At 40.1% G+C, this 21,946-nt stretch overlaps 1 protein-coding gene across 4 annotated transcripts in view; it reads right to left on the reverse strand.

The window, feature by feature from the left end:
• Positions 1–1,807: 1,807 nt before the first annotated feature.
• The window catches only part of KLHL2 (kelch like family member 2), a 58,663-nt gene continuing 38,524 nt past the window's right edge, over positions 1,808–21,946 (reverse strand). For 3 of the 4 annotated variants that reach the window (XM_061584253.1, XM_061584254.1, XM_061584256.1), the window contains 10 exons: positions 16,104–16,213; positions 13,109–13,225; positions 11,414–11,563; positions 10,459–10,576; positions 10,070–10,267; positions 9,183–9,284; positions 7,019–7,147; positions 4,658–4,798; positions 4,090–4,233; positions 1,808–2,774 (listed from right to left, as the gene is read on the reverse strand). In XM_061584253.1, the coding sequence (XP_061440237.1) occupies positions 2,746–2,774; positions 4,090–4,233; positions 4,658–4,798; positions 7,019–7,147; positions 9,183–9,284; positions 10,070–10,267; positions 10,459–10,576; positions 11,414–11,563; positions 13,109–13,225; positions 16,104–16,213 (1,238 nt within the window). In that variant the 3' untranslated portion in view covers positions 1,808–2,745. The remainder of the gene's footprint in view (positions 2,775–4,089; positions 4,234–4,657; positions 4,799–7,018; positions 7,148–9,182; positions 9,285–10,069; positions 10,268–10,458; positions 10,577–11,413; positions 11,564–13,108; positions 13,226–16,103; positions 16,214–21,946) is intronic. The other variant, XM_061584255.1, reaches the window with a different exon arrangement.

The raw sequence follows: 21,946 nt of genomic DNA on the forward strand, positions 1-21,946 counted from the left end.
GCATGAATTTGTTTTATGTGGGGAGACCGGCGCATAACGATCTACACACAATCTTGACAGAAAAAGGCTTTGATCCAATGGCATGGGATATCACGCTGATTGGAAGTCTTTTATCTGCTGCAGCCTTCATCCACCTTCACAGCGTTGTAACGTACACATTTTTATCCTCCGCCTGTTCTGCTGTTAAGGACTTTCTTGGATCGTTCTTTGTCTGGTTCCTCTCCCTTGACCTTACCGCCATGGGTGACCCTGCTGGGAGGGCATGACTCCCGACGGCGTCGCTCACAGGGTCCATTGGAACACGCAAGCCCACGCACCACTACAAGGTGACGATCCAGTGAGGGGACCACAGAAGTATGCAATTCCAATTAGCAGGACATCATAACTGCCTTGAGGTGCAGCTTGTATCAAATATAACACGGAAGCAAAGGATGAGCTTACAGCCAATTAGAGAAATTTGGGAAGCTTTTTTTCCCTACACAGGTCAGCTCTTTACCCAGAAGCCTGAGCACAAAACCCATTTTCTGAACTGAGAAATCCTTATTTTTGACATCATCTTCCCCAAAAGGAATCCATAGGAGCAAAATGTGCTTTGGATTGCAGTTCCTCAATGGCTTTGATGTGCAGTGGCCGATCACTATAGTAGAGTGGAGGAATGACTAGACCTTTGAATCTAAGCAAGTAAAAAATGTTGGAAAGTACCAATATCAATTATAATGCCTCAACATTCTTCCCAACCATCTTATGTCTAAAGCACCGTTACCAAATACCCCTTTTAACTTATTCTTGAACATCTCCAAGGAAGACTGCACAGCATTCCCATGTATCTTGTTCTAGAACCCTTAGTTAGAAGTTCCTAATATTTGAAGTAAGTCTCCTAATACTTTAAAACTAGGAGTATGCATCTTATCAGAATAGTAGAATGAGCAGTTACTCTCTGAAAACAGTAAAGTACTTGAGAATGGTCAGCATGTCACTCTTGGATCTTTTCCTCCAGGCAAAACATACTTAAATCATTCAGCTGTTGAGCCCCAACCCTCTTGCGAGGGCCTGGAGGGTGGGGGATATGAGTTTCAGGCTTCTCAGCTGTCAGAGGGCGAGGATGGCCCAGGAGTTGTTGAGACTCCGCAAGACCTTAGGCGAGGGAGTAAGGAGGATTTCAGGCCAGTTCCCACGGACGGCGCTGTCCCAGCCGGGGAGAGCGCACCACCCCCAGACATGTCAAGCTGGATGATGAGCCAGAGCGGGCGTTAACTCCCCCTTTACCCAGTGGCTTGTGGGATGAGTCCAGTACTTCGCTGCCACCTGACCTCATATCTCTGGCTAAGGAGCAGGTTCCTTTGGACGAGGTGTTGGAAGCACGCCCCCCTTCACCACGCTCTCGACGCAGGGAGAAATGGACAGGGCAAAGGCAAGAATTGCGCAGGAGCCAGAGAGTACGCTCCAAGAACCTGCCAATTTAAGCCTGCCACTTCCGGGTGGGAGCTGCTGAGTCAACTTTCTTTCAACGTTGCAGAGCATGCCTAGAGTGCAGTTAGGGAATTCTAGTGAGATAGCTTAGGGGTTTCTATGAACCGCACTGCTTTTGATGTATCCATTACAATTTAATTGCACCCGCGTCTCCATCTTGTGGATCCCGCTCAGAACAGGACATCAGCCTGTCTTCACAGAAATAGTTTTGATCTTGTGATGCTAACGAAATTGAGCTAACTGAAAACAGATTTCACTTTTACCTCAATTAAAAGAGAAGCCTCAAACTTTAGGAAAAACAAATATGCAAAGTTTTATTAAAATAAAAGAGGTCAAAATGACAATAATTTTGGTCCTATTTAAAGCATCCAGGAATATTTTTTTTTACAAACATGTTCACATACATTTAAGTACATAGTAATTAGTAGCAGCTAGTTACACAGGAATAGTTTTAAATGCCATGCAAGTAAAACAGAGCTCCATACATTCATTATTAACCTGCCATTATTATGCCCATGCCAAATATTAAACCCTACGACAGAGTTAAGATAGATACATCAGGATGTAACAAAGGAGATCGTTGTAAATAAGGATCACTAATACACAAGTTAAAAACATTTTGGCATTACACTTGTTTCATGAGCACTGCATCATATGTTTTCTGTGCAATTTATTAATGTTAAAGCATTGGTAAATATCAAAATATACACCTCTGTTTTACAACGTAGTACTGGCATACTTCAAAGTACCATGCCGATTATAAATAGTATCGTAAAGTTCCAAACAAGTATAAAGAAAATCTACTTACACACACTTAAATTGCACACAATAGTAATATAACCAAAGATGATTTATAAAAGCATCCAAATTCTCATGCCAGCTGATTGTACTGAGCTGGGTTTCAATACTTCTCCAGAAAATCTGCAGTTCATGAATAGTTTTCTTTTTCTTTGGAAAAAAGACACCAGGACACACTTTATCTTCCATACTCAACCATGAGACACATGATTGGTCCTTAAGCCCAGCAAATATGAACTGTAGTCAATAGAACCAGCTACACCTCAGTCAGATGCAGGTTAACGTCAAATAATGCTACACATTGCTTCAAACTAGTATAATCTTCATTTTCATCCTTAATTGTAGCAGGCTACAGATTCCACCATATCTCAATCCGCTACAAGTTAAGAAGTGATTTGATGCTCAATCACTTCAACACCACTTGTTAAAGCTTGCTTCTAGTGCATAATCAAGGTGGGGAAAACTCTTTGAACCAACTCACAATGGCTTATCAATAACGGTAACACCTACAAAGAAAGAGAAAGCAAGATTTGAATATTTAGTGGAACATTCCTATATAGTGGCCTTATACTAAATAGCTTATGTATTCAAAGCACTTTGCATACATTAACTTGTTCGCCCTGTATAAGTGAGTTAATCCCATATTGCAGTGGGGAAACTGATGCTGAAAGAGAACAAGTAGCCTAAATCCATTCTACAACTATAAATCAAAGGTTTTAGCATACATTGCAAATGCAAAGATACCCATTTTTAAAAAATGAGAGGAGTCGCCATGTTACTTCAAGCAAACTATGGGAACTGGTCACCTTATATATCAATTGGTCTCTTTTCCTCAAAAGATTTTGGGCTGGACTCATTAAGTGAATCTTTAATGATTGCACGTTCCACATTTGTAAAAAAAAGAGCAGCCCTAGCCTTAAACAGAGCACAACAATAACAACATGTTTACTAAACCTTTTACTAACTATACCCCAGCATTTACATCACTAGTATATGATGAAATACTCTAGTGCAGTGGTGGGGAATATTGGGCCTACAGGCCAAATTTGGCTCACCAGGCCTCCCCATTTGTCCTGTGGGGCAGTTTTCCCTCAAACCACACCCACCTGCTAGCTACAGAACCCATCTGAATCTCAAATGACAGTGATGGATCAAGGGTTACCCTCAAGCTATGCACCTGCTCCTTCCAAGGGAATGCAACATCCTGAACTTACCATCTCCCTACTTCCCAGACTGGAGAATCTGCAGTACACAGTACCTCTGCTTTATCTGGATTCAATTTCAATTTACTGGTCCATATCCAGTGTATTAGCTTCTCCAGACAACCATCAAGCATCTGAACTGCCTCTCCCAATTCAGGTGGAACACAGACAGAACTGAGTGACATCAGCATAGTGATTGCACCTCACTCCAAATCCCCGGAAGACATCACCCACTGGTTTTCTATAGATGTTAAAGAACATCCACATGAATGTTCTTCCTATGAATGTCTGTCTTATTTCTGGTTTATTAATTTTGACCTATGGTTGTATTGTATTATATGTTATTGTTTATGTGTAAGCTACCTTGAGAAAGCTTTGACTCTTAAAAAGATGTGGCATATTCATATTCTAATAAATAAAGAGATATGAGCTTGCTTTTCACTGCATACAGACACTATCTGTGCTTAATTCCATTTTTACCTCAACCATCCCCCAAGAAGCTCCTAGACCCATTCAGATATTACACTTTCAATAAGGGAGCATAATAAAGTCATCTGCCCCTTTCTTAACCTTCAGAAAAAGGGATCAGGCTCCTTCATTTGAACTTATTTTTCGTTACCTGCATAGCTCCTTCCTGTACTCATACAGGATGATACAACTGTCCACTTATCTGTTGTAGGGTTATAATATTCTACTGTTGCCAAGTTACAGGAACCATCATCTCCTCCAACTACATACAACAGCCCATTCACAGCGCAAACTCCTAAAACAAAAAAGAAAAATAGTGTCACTGCTTGATTTCTTAGCTCACCAGGCAACACTTGTTGTTAGGGGAGCTGTCAAAAACTAGTATTAAGGTCTTTCTAATTGGCCAATTAAGTGTAGTTATTTATTTGATGTGATGGACATTTACGTTTTCCCCCAAAGCAGCATTTGGGGCCAATGAATTCTCAACATTCAAAATTGCAGTAGTTTTTCCCACTGCTATTTAGTTCTATGAGGAAGTGGCTGCATGAGCGTCATAACACATATTGGATAATGCTAGATTTCTCAGTACTCAAAACAAGACCCAACACACAAAAATACATGCCGGGGGAGGGGGGACACATGAGCATTCAAAGGCCAAGCAAGAGTACTCTCTATTCCCAATACTATATTAAAAGTTCCTTGAAGGGTATAATATTTACCTGCATTTCTCCTACACATGTTCATATCTGCAACCTGCTTCCATGTATTGATAGTGGGATCATACACTTCAACACTTTTTCTAACCAAAGGACCATCATGACCCCCTACTGCATACAATAAGTTGTTTAAGACACCGACACCTGAAATAAAATGCCAAATTAGTTAACATTCAGGTGAGAAAATGAATGCCCACTTCTCAAGCACCATCATGTTCGAAAAAGCTTCAGGGGGGGGGATCACATCAGAAAGTTTCAGATGCAATAAAAGTCATGCAAATATTTCATTACACATTCACAGACACCAATATATACTTAGTACATATATCATGCTTTGGATGTTCAAAAAATGTCTTCACATTTTCAGTAGTTCTTACAACCCCTCCGAAAGCTTACTGTTATCCCCATATTGCAGATGGAGATGAGGCTGTGCGTGGCTTGCTGAAAGTCCTAATGAGTTCATCAGAGGGGCAAATTTTGAACCAGGGATTTCCTGGTCCAAAGGCGTGCCTTTAAAAGAGCAATCCTAAACACATCTCCTCAGAAACAAGTCCCACTGAGTCAATGGAACTTACTCCCGGACAAGTGTGTATAGGATTGTACCTACAAACATTATGCTTCACTGGTTCTTGGTCTTGCATAACTTTGTACAGTTCAGAGGATACAAATACTGCAGGGTCCTGAAACACACTGTACAAGCTAAGAAAACATAACATGCAAGGATAAAAAGGCAGTGGAAGCAAGCCATATTAGAAGTCAGGTGCGCCGCAAACACACTGCAGAGCTGAAGGGAGGCACATTCTGGCCTCTGCCACCAGCCAGAATATGAAGGGCCACTGGGAGACTGAACTCCCTACCTCCTAGAAAGAACATCATGGCAAGTAGGAGAGTAATCTGGCCCTATCCATCTGCCAGAGAAACTGCGGTTGCTCCAATGATTACTTTCTTTTTCAGACCTCATTCCTTTTTCCATTTGTATAGTGTCTATTAGTTATTATTATTATCTTTATTTATACCCTGCCATTTTTCCAAAACTGGAACTCATGGCAGCTTCCAGATAAAAATACATATAACTAAAAACATACAAAGTCTACATTAAAATAAAATTAAACTATTTCCAATATTAAAACCATACACGCATATAGCTAAAAGAGTTCAAACTAGTTTAAAAATAATGTAACAGACATTAGCAACGTAGCACCCTTCACGCCCTATCCTTAACAGCCTTCAATTCCAAAGGCTTGTTGGAATAAGAAGGTCTTTGCTTGTCTTACCACCCTAGGAAGGGAATTCAAAAGCCTAGGGGCAGCCACTGAGAAGGCCCTCTCACGAGTCTCCACTAGTCGTTCCCTGCCTGCAGGTTCACATTCTATGTTAATTTTTCATATCTGCTTAGCATTTAGAAAAAGGTGCTTTACAAGCATTGAAGAAGTTGTCCTCATTAATGAGAAGAGCCTACCAAGATTGCGACTGCAACCCTATGCACACTTACCTGAGAGTAAATTTCACTGAATTCAGTGGGGCTTTTTTCTAAGTAAACCAAAAATGTTAAATTCAAAATGTTCTGGAAAACAGACATCACTGTTTCAAACTTCTGTGATTTCCAAAATTCATTGGTATAACCCTTGTTGACATATGCAAATTAGTCTAGGTACGAGGAGCTGCATGGGTGTAACCCAGAGGAATGAAAACAAAATCATTTTTTAGTAAGTCTTATGCTAAACCAAAAATTGTATTTTCTAAAAACCACTGGCATTTTTGGAGAAGCCTGCAAGTGTGTTCCTAGAAACTTCCAACATAAATCCTAGTCAGCTTTTTCAGGGACTACAAACCTCTTTGAAAAAGGGCAGGGAAGTTTAAGCAGTAGTTTAAATATTAGCTACATGGGAATATTGCCTAATGCATAGCTTAAGCACACTGCCTGATTGCACCTCAGAATGTCAGATAATACTTCTCTCTGTAATCTCTAAATGGGGCAGCAATGGATCTTTAGATTGTGCACCCACCCTCCCCCACCTTTAGAATGGGGAATAGAATAACACTTGAACTGCAAAATGATTCTCTTCAATCCTCAAGTTGAAATCTGGAACAGAGAGATATCACAGTCAAATAAATGTAATTAGTTCCTCATTCAGGAGTTACGTTCTATATGCAGAGAGGAAGGGGGAGGCATGTGTACTCTGATTGCATATATAAATTGAAAGGGCAGTAATATACTCTCATCCCAACTATTAGGTTTCACATATACCTGTACTTGCAACTGCAAGTAAAAAAAAAGTCCCAGCAACTAAAATGCAACACATTAGTCTGCTGAATTGTTCCATTTGACACTTACATAGTTCTCATTTAAGTGAGTTTGCTCACCTGCTCCACTACGTCTAGTGCCCATCTCTGCAACGTAGGTCCATTCATTTGCACTATAGTTATAGCATTCCACTGTACTAAGGCACTGACGTGATGCACCATCATAGCCACCAACAGCATACAGCATACCTAGAAATATAATTAACAAATTGTGTCTATATGCACACAGGTAGATACTAGATCAGCCTTCCTTAACTGAGTGCCCCCCAGGTGTCTGAGACCAAACTCTTATCATTACAACAACACCTGGAGGGCACCAGTCTGGGGAAGGCTGCACTAAAAGTATTACAATATGTCTTTTGTTATCTAAATGGAAATGGACTGCCTTCAAGTCGATTCCGCCTTATGGCGACCCTATGAATAGGGCTTTCATGGTAAGCGGCATTCAGAGGGGGTTGACCATTGCCTCCTTCTGAGGCTGAGAGGCAGTGACTGGCCCAAGGTCACCCAGTGAGCTTCATGGCTGTGTGGGGATTCGAACCCTGGTCTCCCAGGTCGTAGTCCAACCCTCTAACCCTCATGGAAATTAGTTAAGGCAGAAACACAATTGCATTTATGCTCTGTGTAAGTGAAGCATTGTAAAACATTGTAGTAGATAGCTGCATTTGATGCTTTGCGTTAATCAGCTTTCACAATACTATATTGTTTTTAAACCTCTTCTCCTTAAGCAAGTGTTTTAATTTTACTAGATTAAGTTGATATACCCTCCCTTTTTAGGAACCTGAAGCAAAAACCAAGTCAAGTAGATGTTTAGAAAGGTGGAAATCAAATTATTTAGCCAAAGAGATTTTTTTACTGCTGAATGATCCAATAATTGTGTTGCTTAATTGTTCCTTAGTTTATGTACAGATAATAGCATTAATTGCTTGTATCTGGATTACAGTCAATGATTGATATTTGTATTTGTTCCTGGAATGTTACATTAGCAACTTGTTTTTCCTTTTGCATTGCTACAGCCCATTAGTTGTTTCAGTGGGAATTACAACAAATGCTTTCTGCTGCAGTAGTGACAGTTTTTCCTTTCTTATTAAACTAGACGCCTGAAAGGTTCCTCAATAGTGAAAAACTAGCTATAGATAAAATGGGGAACATAGAGTAACAGTTGAGAAGCTTGTCTTGTCTATAATTTGAGAAGGGGCTGTTATTTTAAATCTTTAAGGAAAGTCTCATTTTGTTTTTGTATTCTGATGTATAGCGTAATATCCTACTCATATAAAAGTATCAATCAATGTGATCTGCACTTTGAGAAACTAGTCATGGAATTCTTTGTAACTCAAAACACACCAATGTCTGAAAGTTATAATTCTAGTTATATATTTTTTAAAATGGAACAAATTCCTGAAATTCTGATGGCTGAGAAAGTAAACAAGTTAGAGATCCCTTTCTGCATTCTACACAAAGGGCGGTATCTGACTAAGGCTGCAATCCAATACACAGTTACCTGGGAGTAAGTCTCACTGAACCCACTGGAACTTACTTTTGAGTAGACATGAACTGGATTGCAGCCTAAGTCATACTCAGAACAGACTCACTGAAACCAATGAAATTAAGTTAGTCATGACTAACTTAATTTCATTTCTTTCAGTGGGTCTACTCTATGACTTTGATACCATCCAAGTCCTTTTTGTTAGTTCTGATGGACTCACACGCTGAAGGATGATGAAAGAAAGCAAGTTGGCCTTAACCAAGCTGTCTACTTTAGAAGGGTGGTGGTTTAAACCATTCAAACATTTCAAAATGACCATATCTTTTACATTTCTCTTTCAGTCATACTCATTTTAGAAATTCTTTTGAAACATGAGTAGCCATTTTAAAAAGGTACTTTTTAGCTTCCCCTTTGGCCAAAACAAATTCACTGTAGCTGTTTGTTACCAAAGCAGACAGTACACTTTCACTTTTTCCTTGGCACAAGGTAAGGCAAAAAATAAAAAACAAGATGGTTAGGAAAGATTCACACAGAACACAGCAGAGGGCACTCCTGAGTGTAATACTGCCTCTGTGGATGGGGTTATACCCTGACTTCGTGAAATTACTAAAAGCACTGATCAGCTTTGCAAAGGAATATATTCCTATGAATATATGGTATATTTAGGAGTTAAGCATGTGAACACCTATTAAGTTACAGAGACAGTAGAATCACTTCAATCCTAGCAGGAGACCTTACCTCCAGCTACACCTACACCAACACTACTTCTCCTTGTGTTCATTGGAGTTACATGAAACCATTCATTAGTCTTCATATTATAGGCTTCTACTGATGACAAACCTGCAATAAAGCAATGCAGAAAGCTAGGAAGAACGACAACATTATTCAGGCTACTTTTCCCATTAACTATTAACAGGAATTAAGAACTTATGAACTCTTTTCTATCATTAGCTACTGGGGTAATAGTTAGCTTAAGACTGCTGGTCTTCACTCAGTCACAGTACTGTGAGCACTGACACATACATGCATGCACACACCCCAAACCAGAATACTGAAATATGAAGTAGCTGAAAGTGCAGGGTTGGGGATGAAACTCATAGAAAAAGAACAATGAGGACAATTCAAATGCTGGGGCCTTCCTATTTTGAACTTTAAACAAGCCATCGCATTCCAGTGGCAGCCTGCTTTGTGGGCTTTTTTTATTAAGCTGAATATTCTAATGTGTTTCAGGCATAAGCTTCAGGAAAAAAGGCTAGACAGAATTATAGCTGAAGAGCTCCACACTCTAGAAGAGCCTTTCCCAACCAGTGTGCCTCCAGATGTTGTTGGACCACAATTCCCATCTTTCCTGACTATTGGCAATGCTGGCTAAGGCTGATGGGAGTTGTGGTCCAACAACACCTTGAGGCACACTGGTTGGGAAAGGCTGCTCTAACATCTGTCACCAACCTCCAGATATTTTAAACTGTGACTACCATCAGCCCCAGCCAGCAGGGCCATGCTGATGCAAGCTGTAGTCCAAAACATCTGGAGGGCACAAAGTTAGTGAAGGCTGATTTAGAAGACAGTTTTCCTCAGAGTGATTATACAAATGGCCGATACAATATTAATGAAAGGTTATATACCTGTACTTCCATCAAATCCTCCCACAGCATAAAGAAGTCCATTTAATACAGCAGCTCCCAAAGTACTTCTCCTGTCTTGCATACTAGCAACACTTGTCCATTGGTCCTTCACTGGATCATATGAATCCACTGTACGAACCCTCAAGGAGCCATTGAAACCACCAACAGCAAAGACAAGACCATTCATGTATACCACTCCTAAAAGAGAGAATGTTCTAACTCAGCACCTATATTTAAGGTTTTGATCTCTGTTAAGTCATATTTTGCAAGCCTAATGCTATATGCTCTTCATCCATAAATTATGTATTTCAATAAATCCTTCTTAAAAGGAAGTTGCTGGCATGAATTGAAATATCTATATAAGCAGCATTATCAATTTAGGCAGCTACCTGCTCTGCATCTTCTGGAAGGCAGCTCAGCAACTTGGTGCCAACGTTCTTCTTTGAAATCGTAACACTCCACACTGCGGATAGCTTTTGGTGCTTGTCCTCCAACCACCACCATCAGCTTCAAAGGAAGCAACACCCAGTAAATGACCTAGCTGCTTATTCACATGAATGCAAACAACAACTGAAAAGATATTGTTTCTTACATAAACAGCCCACATGACAAGTCACAGGATATCTGCCATTCCACATCTCAGGGTAACATCTTTAGCTCCTTGCTTTCCCCTGTTCTTTTGAGATCGCTTCTCCCAAGGAGATTTCCAAGAGAAAGAGCTCTACCACTAGAGTACCCAGGAATCAAGAAGGAGATGATGTCCTCCAACTTCTATCATCTCAGTTTGCTACCACCAGGTATTGGCGGGGGGGAAGGGTCTTGCTATAATCCCTAACATTACTCTTGAAGATTTTTCTTTTAAACTGTCACTTTGACCATCATGAGAACATAAGAAGGGCCTGTTGGATCAGGACAGTGGCCCATCTAGTCCAGCATCCATGTGTGGGGCACATGTGGAACCCAATACCTCCACACTACTCACTAAAAGGTAGATGGTTTTGACAGGCAAAGTAAGAGTCTCTCTGATGAACTACCATAGCCGTCTTGCCAGTTAGATAATGGCCTCCAAATTTTCTTGAACAGGTAGAATCCTATGGATGAATCTGAAAGCAGAACATTCCAGACTCTGTATCTACATTAACTTACTGGATCCAGTCACCTCTTCCCCCAGTTTAAAAATTCAAGGTACCATTTTGCCATCTTAAATTATTCTGAAGTGATAGAATTTTTTAATAAGACCACCACGATTAAATTCATCTGCTACATCTCTGTTGAATGTTTTCCCCACGGGATGCAATGCAATACAAAAAGGGAAGCAGGCAAGTCAATATCGACAGGCCTTACTTTTGGAAGACAGGCAGGCGTTCTCAGCCTTGTTCGTGTGGTCTTCATCAGAGCCCTTTGCTCAAGTGGCAACAAATGGTACTTCATTGCTTCAATGAGGTAATCCTTACATGCACTGCTGTTTTTAACAAGTGGCTCCTCTTCAACTCTCTGCACATTAGACATATTGACATATTGACAAAAGTCTTGCTAGACAAAAAGTGCACAATGACTAATCTAGAATGTTGGCATACGCCGTGTCCATACCAATACTATTCTTATGCCAGGCCTGTTGGAAAAAATACAAGCCCTTTGGAATTGTTCAAGAAGAAATGTAAACAATGTTTCCCAAACATTTAGAATCAAATGAAGGCAAACTAGCTCAAGAAGGTGGATGCTGACAAGCTAGAAAACAGAATGCAAGAATAGCACAGAAGGCATACCCTGGCCAAAAAAAAAGAAAGAACAAAAAGCAGTATGAAGAGATTAACTTCACCTACTTTTGTTTGTTAAGTGCCCTTTGGGATTCTGTCCTAGAAGCAAGTACAGATTTTGCCATGTAAAGACATTTCAGTATTTTTGTACAATATCAAGGTAACTTATTCAAAGAAATGAACACGAACAGACCCATGGGAAAAAACTAGAAGAATGAATGCAGCTAATTTCTTAAGACATTTTTTTTAAAAATGGGGAAGGGCCATAGCTTAGTGGTAGAGCATCTGCTTTGCATGGAGAAGGTCCCAGGCTCAATCCCTGCCATCACTAGGTAGGGCTCAAGACTGCCCCTGCTCAAACTCTGGAGACTGCTGCCAGTCAGTGTGTTAGATGGATCAAAGGTCTGACTTCATATAAGGCAGCTTCCTATGTTTCTAGAACACACCTAAACTATATGAATTTGCACGCCACTGGAGACAGCAACAGCAAATACTAATGCCCCATCTGCACTATATTTTTAAAGTAGTGTTATACCACTTTAAACAATCATGGCTTCTCCCAAAGAATCCTGGGAACTGTAGCATAAGGGTGCTGAGAGTTGTTAGAAGACCCCTATGCCCCTTAAAAAGGTAAAGGTGTCCCCGCACTTATAGTGCGAGTCGTTTCCGACTGTTAGGGTGACGTCTTGCGACGTTTACTAGGCAGACCGTATATATGGGGTGGAATTGTCAGTTCCTTCCCCAGCCTTTCTTTACCCCCCAGTATATGCCGGCTACTCTTTGGGAGAAGCCATGACTGTTTAAAGTGGTGTAACATTGCTTTAGATATACAGTACAGATGGGGGCCTAATTTCTTCAATAGAGTATAAAGGAAAATACATACCAGTACACAATTCTTCTAGTATAGTTTAAAGATGTTGTTTTTTAATATATTTTAATGTCTGTTTTTATGATGTTTTAAGGTGTTTTTAGTGCTTTTGTTTGCCGCCCTGGGCTCCTACTAGGAGGAAGGATGAGATATAAATCAAATTATAAATAAATAAAATAGTTGGAGTGTCAGATTCTTAGCAAAAGAAATTTGCAAGTTGCTTCAGATTAGGAATTTTTTGGCTAGTTAGGTTGATGAAGTTATTCCTCCAAATGAATAGAGCACTACCTTTCTAAATGTTTTTTAAAGTTTCATGCTCCCCAAAAAGCACAGCACGAACAAGAAAAAAAAAAGACTCAATTATAAACACAGAATTAGAGGAGAAAGAACGTGCAGGAAATGATTACTTTTTACCTGAACCAAATATTCTCGCGAGAGCAATGGTAGGCGGACATGTTCCATCAGACGTGCCATGAGCTCTTGTCTCACATCTTTGTCATGGTTAACCCAAGCTATCACTGCTTCAAATACCTACCATAACAGAAGGCACACTATGAGTTTTGCACATGTTGCGGGAGATGCCAGATCCACACATTACCCTCATAACAAGTCCTGCTCTGAAAGTTCTGAAATTGAGACTGGAGAGACACTTCCACCAGGGCTCAGTACAACAGGAGGTGGCTATAGAGGCAGACAGAACCGCCCTGCCCCCTAAAAAGGGGCCACAGCTAACTGTGCCCACACTCTGGCAGCCTCAGCAGTACATAGCCTTTTAAAGGTGATAACAGCCTGCTTACACTGGAAACAAGTAAGAAAGGATACCATCCCCAAGCTGCTTCCCCCCCATCCACAAGCATCTTGCTCATTGTGGCAGTGGCTGCTCTCCTTTGTGCAAATGGGTTGTCATCTCTTCCCCCATCAGCTCCAGCTTCTCATAAGCCATCAGAAGGAGCCTGTCCAGTTGCTCAAGGGACAGCTGCTGCACCAGAATGAGGAAAACATCACAGCATCTAGGAAGCTTTTCTTGCCGGGAGTGCAAGACAAAGAAATGTGGGTGGAACTTAAGTTGTTTGCATGTTGCTTCATTAAGAAGCAATGTGAAGTGTCCACACTCACAAAATAGGCAGAAGCTTATGTAAATAATTATACCTGTTGCAGTTTAACCTTCCCCTCCAGCAGTGAACACTGAAGATGAAGGGGGCATACTTTGAAAGGCATGATTTAGATACTTGATTTAAACAAACTTATTTAACGTAAACTACATAATGTCATCATTTCGAAGGTTTGTATCCAATGTTAGTTATACTCAGTGTAGGCATACTGAAAGTAATGGACATGACCAACTGTGGCCCATTAATTTTAACGGATCTACTCTGAATAGAATGTAGTTAGATACAATTCTATTTACTAAGCACACAAGCCTTGAGATCTAGCTAAGTGACCAAACTGCATAAAAAATTTAAAAAAGAATTTAGCCAAGTTGAATTAGTATAGTACAGATAAAGGGTGGGAGAATAATTTTTAATAAAGGGAGTTGTGAGTGAAGGACACACTCTTTTTCGAATCAGGTGTGTCATCTTATGAAGAAATGGAAAAGAAAATATTAAAGATGGCCCTCCCTTTCTTCTAACAAGGAGTGCTAGCTTTCGTTTAGTAAATTATGAGTTATTACACCAGTATCTTCAAAGAGTATATATACACTGAGCTTTTGGAAATATGCAGACATTTACAATTTATTAAGCATTTTCCTATTAGCAGATGAATACAATACAACCTGTTTAATGTGTTAATAAAGTTAGTCAGAAGCAGAGTCAATGTTGAAATCTCAAAGCTACAAAGAGAACAATTTTATAGTGCTGGATTTTATTTTCATACCATTCATGGGTTTTGCAGAGAGAATTCATTTATAAATTAATATTTCTTACATATACGTTTTTGACTTTCCTCAAATATTTTTCAATATAGTTTTAATATAATTTTTGACTGTATTAACACAACCAAATTGTCCTTAAGTGCAAGAGACCAGTGCTCGCTCCATGTGCGCTTGCTACTGCTTTGCAGAAAACCAAGTAGATGCACCTCTAAATTTAATTGCCAAAAGGCCTCTATCATTGATTGCTGATCAGCATTCCCATTTAATTGCCAAAAGGCCTCTATTGTCAATACCATTCTATGCAGTGGAATTACCAAAAAAACTGGGCAGCTAGTTCAGTATTATTATTCTCAGTATTATTCTCGGCGCCCTGCTTTTCGGCATTCCGCTAATACAGCATCAGCAGGGCAATCAGCTGGAGGGGGGTCTGGAGCTCCCCGCGCTACACTGATTTCGCCGGAGGAGGGGAAGATCAGCTGTAGTGTACTACAACTGATCATCTCCTCCTCCGGCGTGATCAGAGGGTTAGGTTCCAGACGCCCGCACTACAGCTGATCTGCTTTTCAGTGGTTTTCATTTTTTGGCAGGGGTCTGGAAGCTAACCTGCCGTATAAGTGGGACCCTACTGTACACTAGTGGAACTTGAAACAAAACATGGTACTGTATTCTCATCTCCTTATCAGAATACTGCTGTGGCTACAGAGCATCCTCAGTCCTCTCTGGTGTTTTATTTTTACCTATTTGGGCTTGTTTAGCTGTTTAGCCTGCCCCCTTCTTGTTTTTCAGTGGCTTCATCTGGGCTACAAATCTTGTCAGCGCTCACCACTTGCATTTGCTATTAGAAGGACTATATATAAAAATTTCCATACTAAATGTACTGTATCTACAGTCTATGAAGATGCTTACTGAATGTTATGTTCAACTTGCAGTTAGGGTACCAAAAGATCTACTGAGGATTTAATTAAAGGATAAGAGTCACACAGCTCTAAAAGCAGCCAAGGTGTGGGCTGACAGTACTGCACCACTGCCAAGACTCAGAGTTGGACGGTGGTGCTGCAGTAAAGTGTCAGCCCTTACTGAGGGAAGAAACCCACACAGGACGTGGACATGTGGCAAACAAAACAATCAGAACAGCTTCTCCATATGCCCAAACTCAGCACATGGTCTATTTAACCTACATCTCAGCCCACATTCAGCATCATATGATCTTGCCTTGCATGCCTATCTGTAATCAAGTATCTATGCTATCTCTATGTAATGTTGTTGTTTTTTTCATGTAGGATACATTTATCCTCCAACATATTTATCTGTACTTTGGTAACCTCAAGATTGGATTACCATAACACACTATACGTAAGGCTACCTTTGAAAAAGGTGGGAAAGGTTCTGTACCATTCTCCTGTGTGATCTTTTTACTGTTAAGACAGTTAGACCATAACAGTAAATGGATGGACACCGGAATGAAGACTCCATCATACCCAATTAGGCCCCAAGATTCCTTAAAACAGCTTTCAAATTAGGAGGAAGTGATCTTACCTTTTCCTCTGACGCTATAGTTAGCTTGTCACTGGATATTAAGCTGCATACCTGTTCCACATCAAGGTTCAGAAATTCCTCACAAAGTACAACCTCAGTAAAGTGCTGTTCTGTTTGGAGAGAGAAATATATATCTTTGAACGCGCGGACATACACCCCTGTGCAACACAAACAGCAAAGAAAGAGGTATTGAATCTATATACCAGTGGTAGTTCTCACTCCAACTGCAGTGGCTACTTGCTGGAACACATAATTCACATATATATGAAACGGTTTAACACATTCTACAATATGAAAATCCCATTTACAAAACCAATTTTGATTAGTCTGGGCAATCATAAGCATGATTAAAATAAGATATTGCCCCCCAACTTGAGAAAGTATAACTGACGATAGAATCGCTATTAGGAAAATATGACGTAAGTCAGTGTTCTTCAACCTTGAGTTCCTAAATGCCATTGGAACTACAACTGCTCATCATCCCAAAACCATTAGCTAAACTGGCTGGGGATGATAGGAACTGTAGCTCAACAGTATCTGTAGACTCAAGGCTGAAGAACACTGACATAGTGTAAACAGGATTCAGTGATGGCAATCAAAGACCAGGGGTTGTACTCAACTAAATCCTACTCAGAGCAGATCCATAGACATTCATGAACCTAAGGTAGTCATGCTTACTAACTTCAATGGGTCTATTCCGAGTAGGACCAGCACTGAATACCACTCATGAGGCCTTTGCAGAACAAGAAATGGAGTCCAAAGACAATAAGGCGATATTTACTGCGCTGCCAAGGAAGTCTTGCTTTTCTGTTTAACACAACCAAAGCAGGTTACAAATATTTGTAACCTGCTTTGGTTGTGTTAAACAGAAAAGCAAGACTTCCTTGGCAGCGCAGTAAATATCGCCTTATTGTCTTTGGACTCCATTTCTTGTTTATATATATATATATAAAATAAAAACTTAACACCACTAAATGATAGGGCTAAAACATCAGTAATACAACAATATAAAACTAAATTTAAAAATAGCTGACCTAACTATTCTAGCAGTTAATCATGTATTAATAGCTACTTGGGAGGAAACAAGGTTTTCAAGCCATCAAGTAAAAAACAGAAAGCAATGAAGCTTGGCTGATCTCCACAAGAACACTCCACAGTATTCTTATATTATTTGCTGCTTTCATAGCATTTATTATCCCTCTCCACTGCCCTGCCCCTGACCACACATAAGTTCTTCAGGTACCCCGGGAAGAAGTAAAAAATAAGGAATCTGAAGTGTCAATGTTATGATCAGCTACCTGTTTAGAATTTAGTTCCGTCGCCTAGGAAATTTTGTTAACTGTTTGGTGTATCTCCTTTTGTTGGGAAAGAAGTACAGTGAAGAGAATTATTTTGAAATGATTCTGAAATGACAGAGGACCTATTCAGCATCATAGGTGAAGAGAGGCAGTGTCTGCAAAGTAAAGCCAGTGAGGAAGGAGTGCGAGAAAGAAGCCCTCCCACATGATCTACAGCAGGGATGGGGAACCTGCAGCCCTCTAGATATTTGAGGACTTCAACCCCCATTAGTGATGGGCAGGGATAATGGGAGTTGTAACCTAGCAGCATCTGAAGAGCTGCAGGTTCCCTATCCTTGGTCAACAGTGACTGGCAGTAGCCAGGGATTGGATCTGCAACCTCTTGCAACGCCAGGAGAAGTCCTTCGGTCAGAGGGAGGGTTTTCGAAGGAGTCAGAGATTACGGGCAAAGACTTTTCCTACTTAAGACTGTGCCACCCTGACCTAGGTGCTGAGTCAACTTTCTTCACACGCTGCAAAGTGTACTTAGGTAGCCTAGTTAGGGATTGTAGTGAGTTAGCATAGTGTGCCTATGAAACGTATTGCCTTCGATGTTACTTTAATAAAACAGGAATTAATTCCATCCTCATCTCCATCTCGTGAGTCTCACTCTGGGCAGGACAGAGATGTATAAAAGAGACCTTTACCCAGCTTCCAGCCCTTTATCCAAGCTGCTGCTAGATGTACGCGTTCACATACTAGAGGAGCCACAGGAAGAAGCTCACTGAGATTGCTCCACACCCTAGGCCAATCACTAGTCTTTGAGATGCCATGTTCACTTTAATACTTCAATTATTTTTAAACACTGAGGCAAATATAATTCATGTAGAGCTGTATCTGTTTTAACAAGCACTGATGCACCTTCCTATCCTAGCTCACAGAAATCATGGCCCTGACTGATAACAGCTATAGAAGCTGCCACTATCTGAAGCTGTCAAAGACCACCTTGACTGTAGGGGTGTTGTTTAGGGGCTTCTCTTTGGGTCAAAACTTAATTCTGCTGGTAAGTTATCTTTGCTATTATTGGGATTATGTTTTTGTATTTCATTTTTGGACCTTATTAGGAATTATAATGGTGTTTCAATTTATTGTAAGTTCCTTAAGATGTTTTAACTCATTGTTTGACTTTTTTTAATTTTGTTTTGTAACAGTGAATTATGTAACCTTTTTCATGTTGTGAGCTGTCTTGAGCATAGATTAGTATGGAAAGGCAGCATACAAACAAACCATGATGATGATGGCCAAGAACATCTAACGATCTAGACCTCTGGCACAGACACGTGAAGCAAGGAGAGTCTTTTTGGTCCAGGAGACCAAGGTAGCTCAACTTCAAGGTGGAAAGAGAAATGCAGAAAGGCATCCATCTACACGGGCAGCTTTGGAAGCAGAATAAAAGGTTTAGTCTTGCTATGAGATTTATTCAGACACATGACAACAGCAGAGACTAATCGACTAAAGTAGAGGTGGGCAGACTTCAGTCAGACTTTTTTTTTTTACTACAATGCCAATCTACCAGCTAGCACCAAGTGCAAGAGATATACAAGAACGAAAGAACAGGGGGGTCTCCAAGCACCTGCTGAGCCTTGGACTGTGTTTCCGCTGTTGGAACCAAACTGAGCTCACAGTCTAGTCACGCAAAAGCCCAATACTGGTTAGCTTTCTTCATTTCAGCAACCTAATTTAGGTGGAAAAATCATTTTGTTGTTAAACTATTGAGAATTAGAAGGTTAACAATTGGGAGTCACAGATCTTCAAAATAACCTGAGTATTCCTGGGTTTCAAATTAAAATGGCTTTAAAATGTAGAACCACTATTTAAAAAAGGAGAAAACAAAAATCAAGACACAATTCACTGTAACATTTATTTGCTTTTTGAGAGTGGGAGAAGGAACTGCTATCTAAAACAGAGCAGCGGAAGCATCTTTCCATCATAGATCATACAAGCATAGCATCATTATTAAAGATTTATCCCACTGCTAAAGGTGTAATGTCTTACTTGAAGTCTCAGTGACTTCATGTAATAGGTAAAACAGATGGCCAGAAGTCAGGAAAGGAGACTCAAAACACCTCATCTGCTTGACTGGTATTTTAGTAACACATTCAAGAATAAAAACCATAGTAACAAGGACAGCATCATAGCAACAGAAGCTCCTGTTCAAAAACAGTAGCTATACTGTTTGGGTGTAAAGACTTCTTTGTAGGATTAAAGAGGATCTAGAAAAAAATTACATTTACAGGTAAATCACTGTCTATATGGAGACTATCTGCAATCAAGAGCTTTACTTCTGTTGTGTAGGGCACGTAATCCTGAAGGCAATGTTTCTTTCACTGCATCATACAGAGCACCATTCTTCAGTCTTGGATTCTTAGATGTTGCTGGGACTCCAACTCCCATCATCCCCAGACAGCTTAGCCAATAGTCAGGAATGATGGGAGTTCTAGACGAACATCTGAGGACCCATGGTTGAAGAAGACTGATGGAGATACCAGCTGCCATTAGCAGTAACAATGCAGCCAACATCTGGCAAGACCTAGGTGCTCTGAACTTGACTATGGTGATAGAGGTTTTTACAACCATATCCAACACAAAATAGAAAGACTTTCATAACTGAGATTTAAATTAATTATTCTGGTTTGTCTTCCCACCTCCACCCCAGACCTTTTTAATCAAACACACTCTAAGAACCTTAGGGAGAGTAATCTATTTTATAGATCAGGATGGATATAGGGCAGGCCACAGGAGGAAAAAGTACACAAAAGCTAGGATGATCTGCAATTCCACACAAGAATGTCCTTGGGCAGCCTGGCAACAGCTTTTACACTGTTTAACCCTTTTGCTTCAGGTTTTGCTTTTCCTCTCTTGGATCTCTTTCTGTGAGAAACACATAAGTCACAGTAGCCCAACAGCCCCCACCTGTTACTCACAGAAATCCCTTTTTATGTTACATTACAATTACAGTACAATATACATTTCAGTTTGCAATTTTACAATTTGTTTTTCAGTTGTTTTATACAGTTCCTTTTTCATGTTTTCTTTACATATATATTTTCTGTTGGTTTTATTTTGTAACAGTTTTCTCAGACTCATTTACATTACATTCTTCAACACAACTTTTCCACATTAAATTCATTGTTTCAGTATCTATAGGCCCTTCTTTTTCCCATTCTGTGGCACAATCCTTTATCTCATTGCCATTGTATTGCATTACACCAAATGTAAACCTTTATGGCGGTTGTCCCTTATTTACTCTTTCAGAGCGTCGCAACCTTTCAGATTCAGTCTCTTTGTTTTCACTCTCGTCTTTTATTGTTCCTGCACTTGTTCCTGGCACTTCTGTATCCTGTATTAACTTGTCCTCACATCTAATTCTCTTAATGTTACGCTTGCCACCCCAAATTAAATCTGTTAAAGCATCTCTTAAAGGCATTTGCGGTGCATCTACTGTGATGTGTTTGTGTGCGTCTTCCAGATCAACAGTTTGACTATGTTTCCATGTTTGATCTACTACTTTGATACTGCAACTGAGCACTACTTGTTGCAACTCAGGAACCCAGACTCTATAGTATGCATTTTGATACCCTAATACACGGCCTTCCTGAGCTCTTGGAGCTATTTTCCCATGTCTTTTCTGTTTAGGGACATGAACCCAACATTTTGCACCAAAACGTTCAATGTGTGTTATTCTGGGTTTTCTCCCTGTCAGCTTTTCGTAAGGAGACATCCCTATCATTCTATGCACTAGGCGATTCTGTATGTACACAGCATAAAGTATACATTCACCCCAATATGTGTTGCTTAATTCAGCATCTTCCAACATGGCTCTCATGGATTCTTGCAAAGACCTGTTTTTTCTCTCTGCTGTCCCGTTAGAAAACGGAGAGAAGGGGGCTGTGAAATTCTGGGCTATTCCCTTCTTTTCAAGATACTCTTTTAATGCATGGCTTGTGAATTCGCCTCCCTGGTCAGATCTAATATTTCTAATAGTGACCCCATGTTGAATCTCTATTCTCTGTATGAACATACGCAATTTGTCCTCTGCTTCACTTTTTCTGTTTAACAAGTACACGTGACTAAATCTAGTGAAATCATCCACCAATACCATGAAGAATTTAGCTCCTCCTTTAGAACATTGCATAGGTCCTGACAAATCAATATGAATAAGCTGATATGGTTCAGTGGTTGTGCTTACTGCTTTCTTATTTATGGGTGCCACTGTCATTTTGGCTTTGTAGCATGCATCACAATCAGATATATGATCACAACCTTTTAGTGTTAAGTCTCTACTATGCATTGGAGTGTTTTTAATCTTTTCAAAATTGGCATGACCTAGTTTTCTATGCCATTCATGGATGCAGTTTTCATGTACCTGCTTATTTACTCTTAACCAAGCACACGTCGGATCAGTGTGCTCACTTTGTATCATAAACATTGAATCCTGTAAAACCCCTTGCATGCATATTTCATTTTCTTTCTGCACTATACATTTACCTTTGTCAAACAGCACTT

Source organism: Rhineura floridana, chromosome 9 (genome assembly GCF_030035675.1).
Source record: "Rhineura floridana isolate rRhiFlo1 chromosome 9, rRhiFlo1.hap2, whole genome shotgun sequence".
NCBI classification, from domain to species: Eukaryota; Metazoa; Chordata; class Lepidosauria; order Squamata; family Rhineuridae; genus Rhineura; species Rhineura floridana.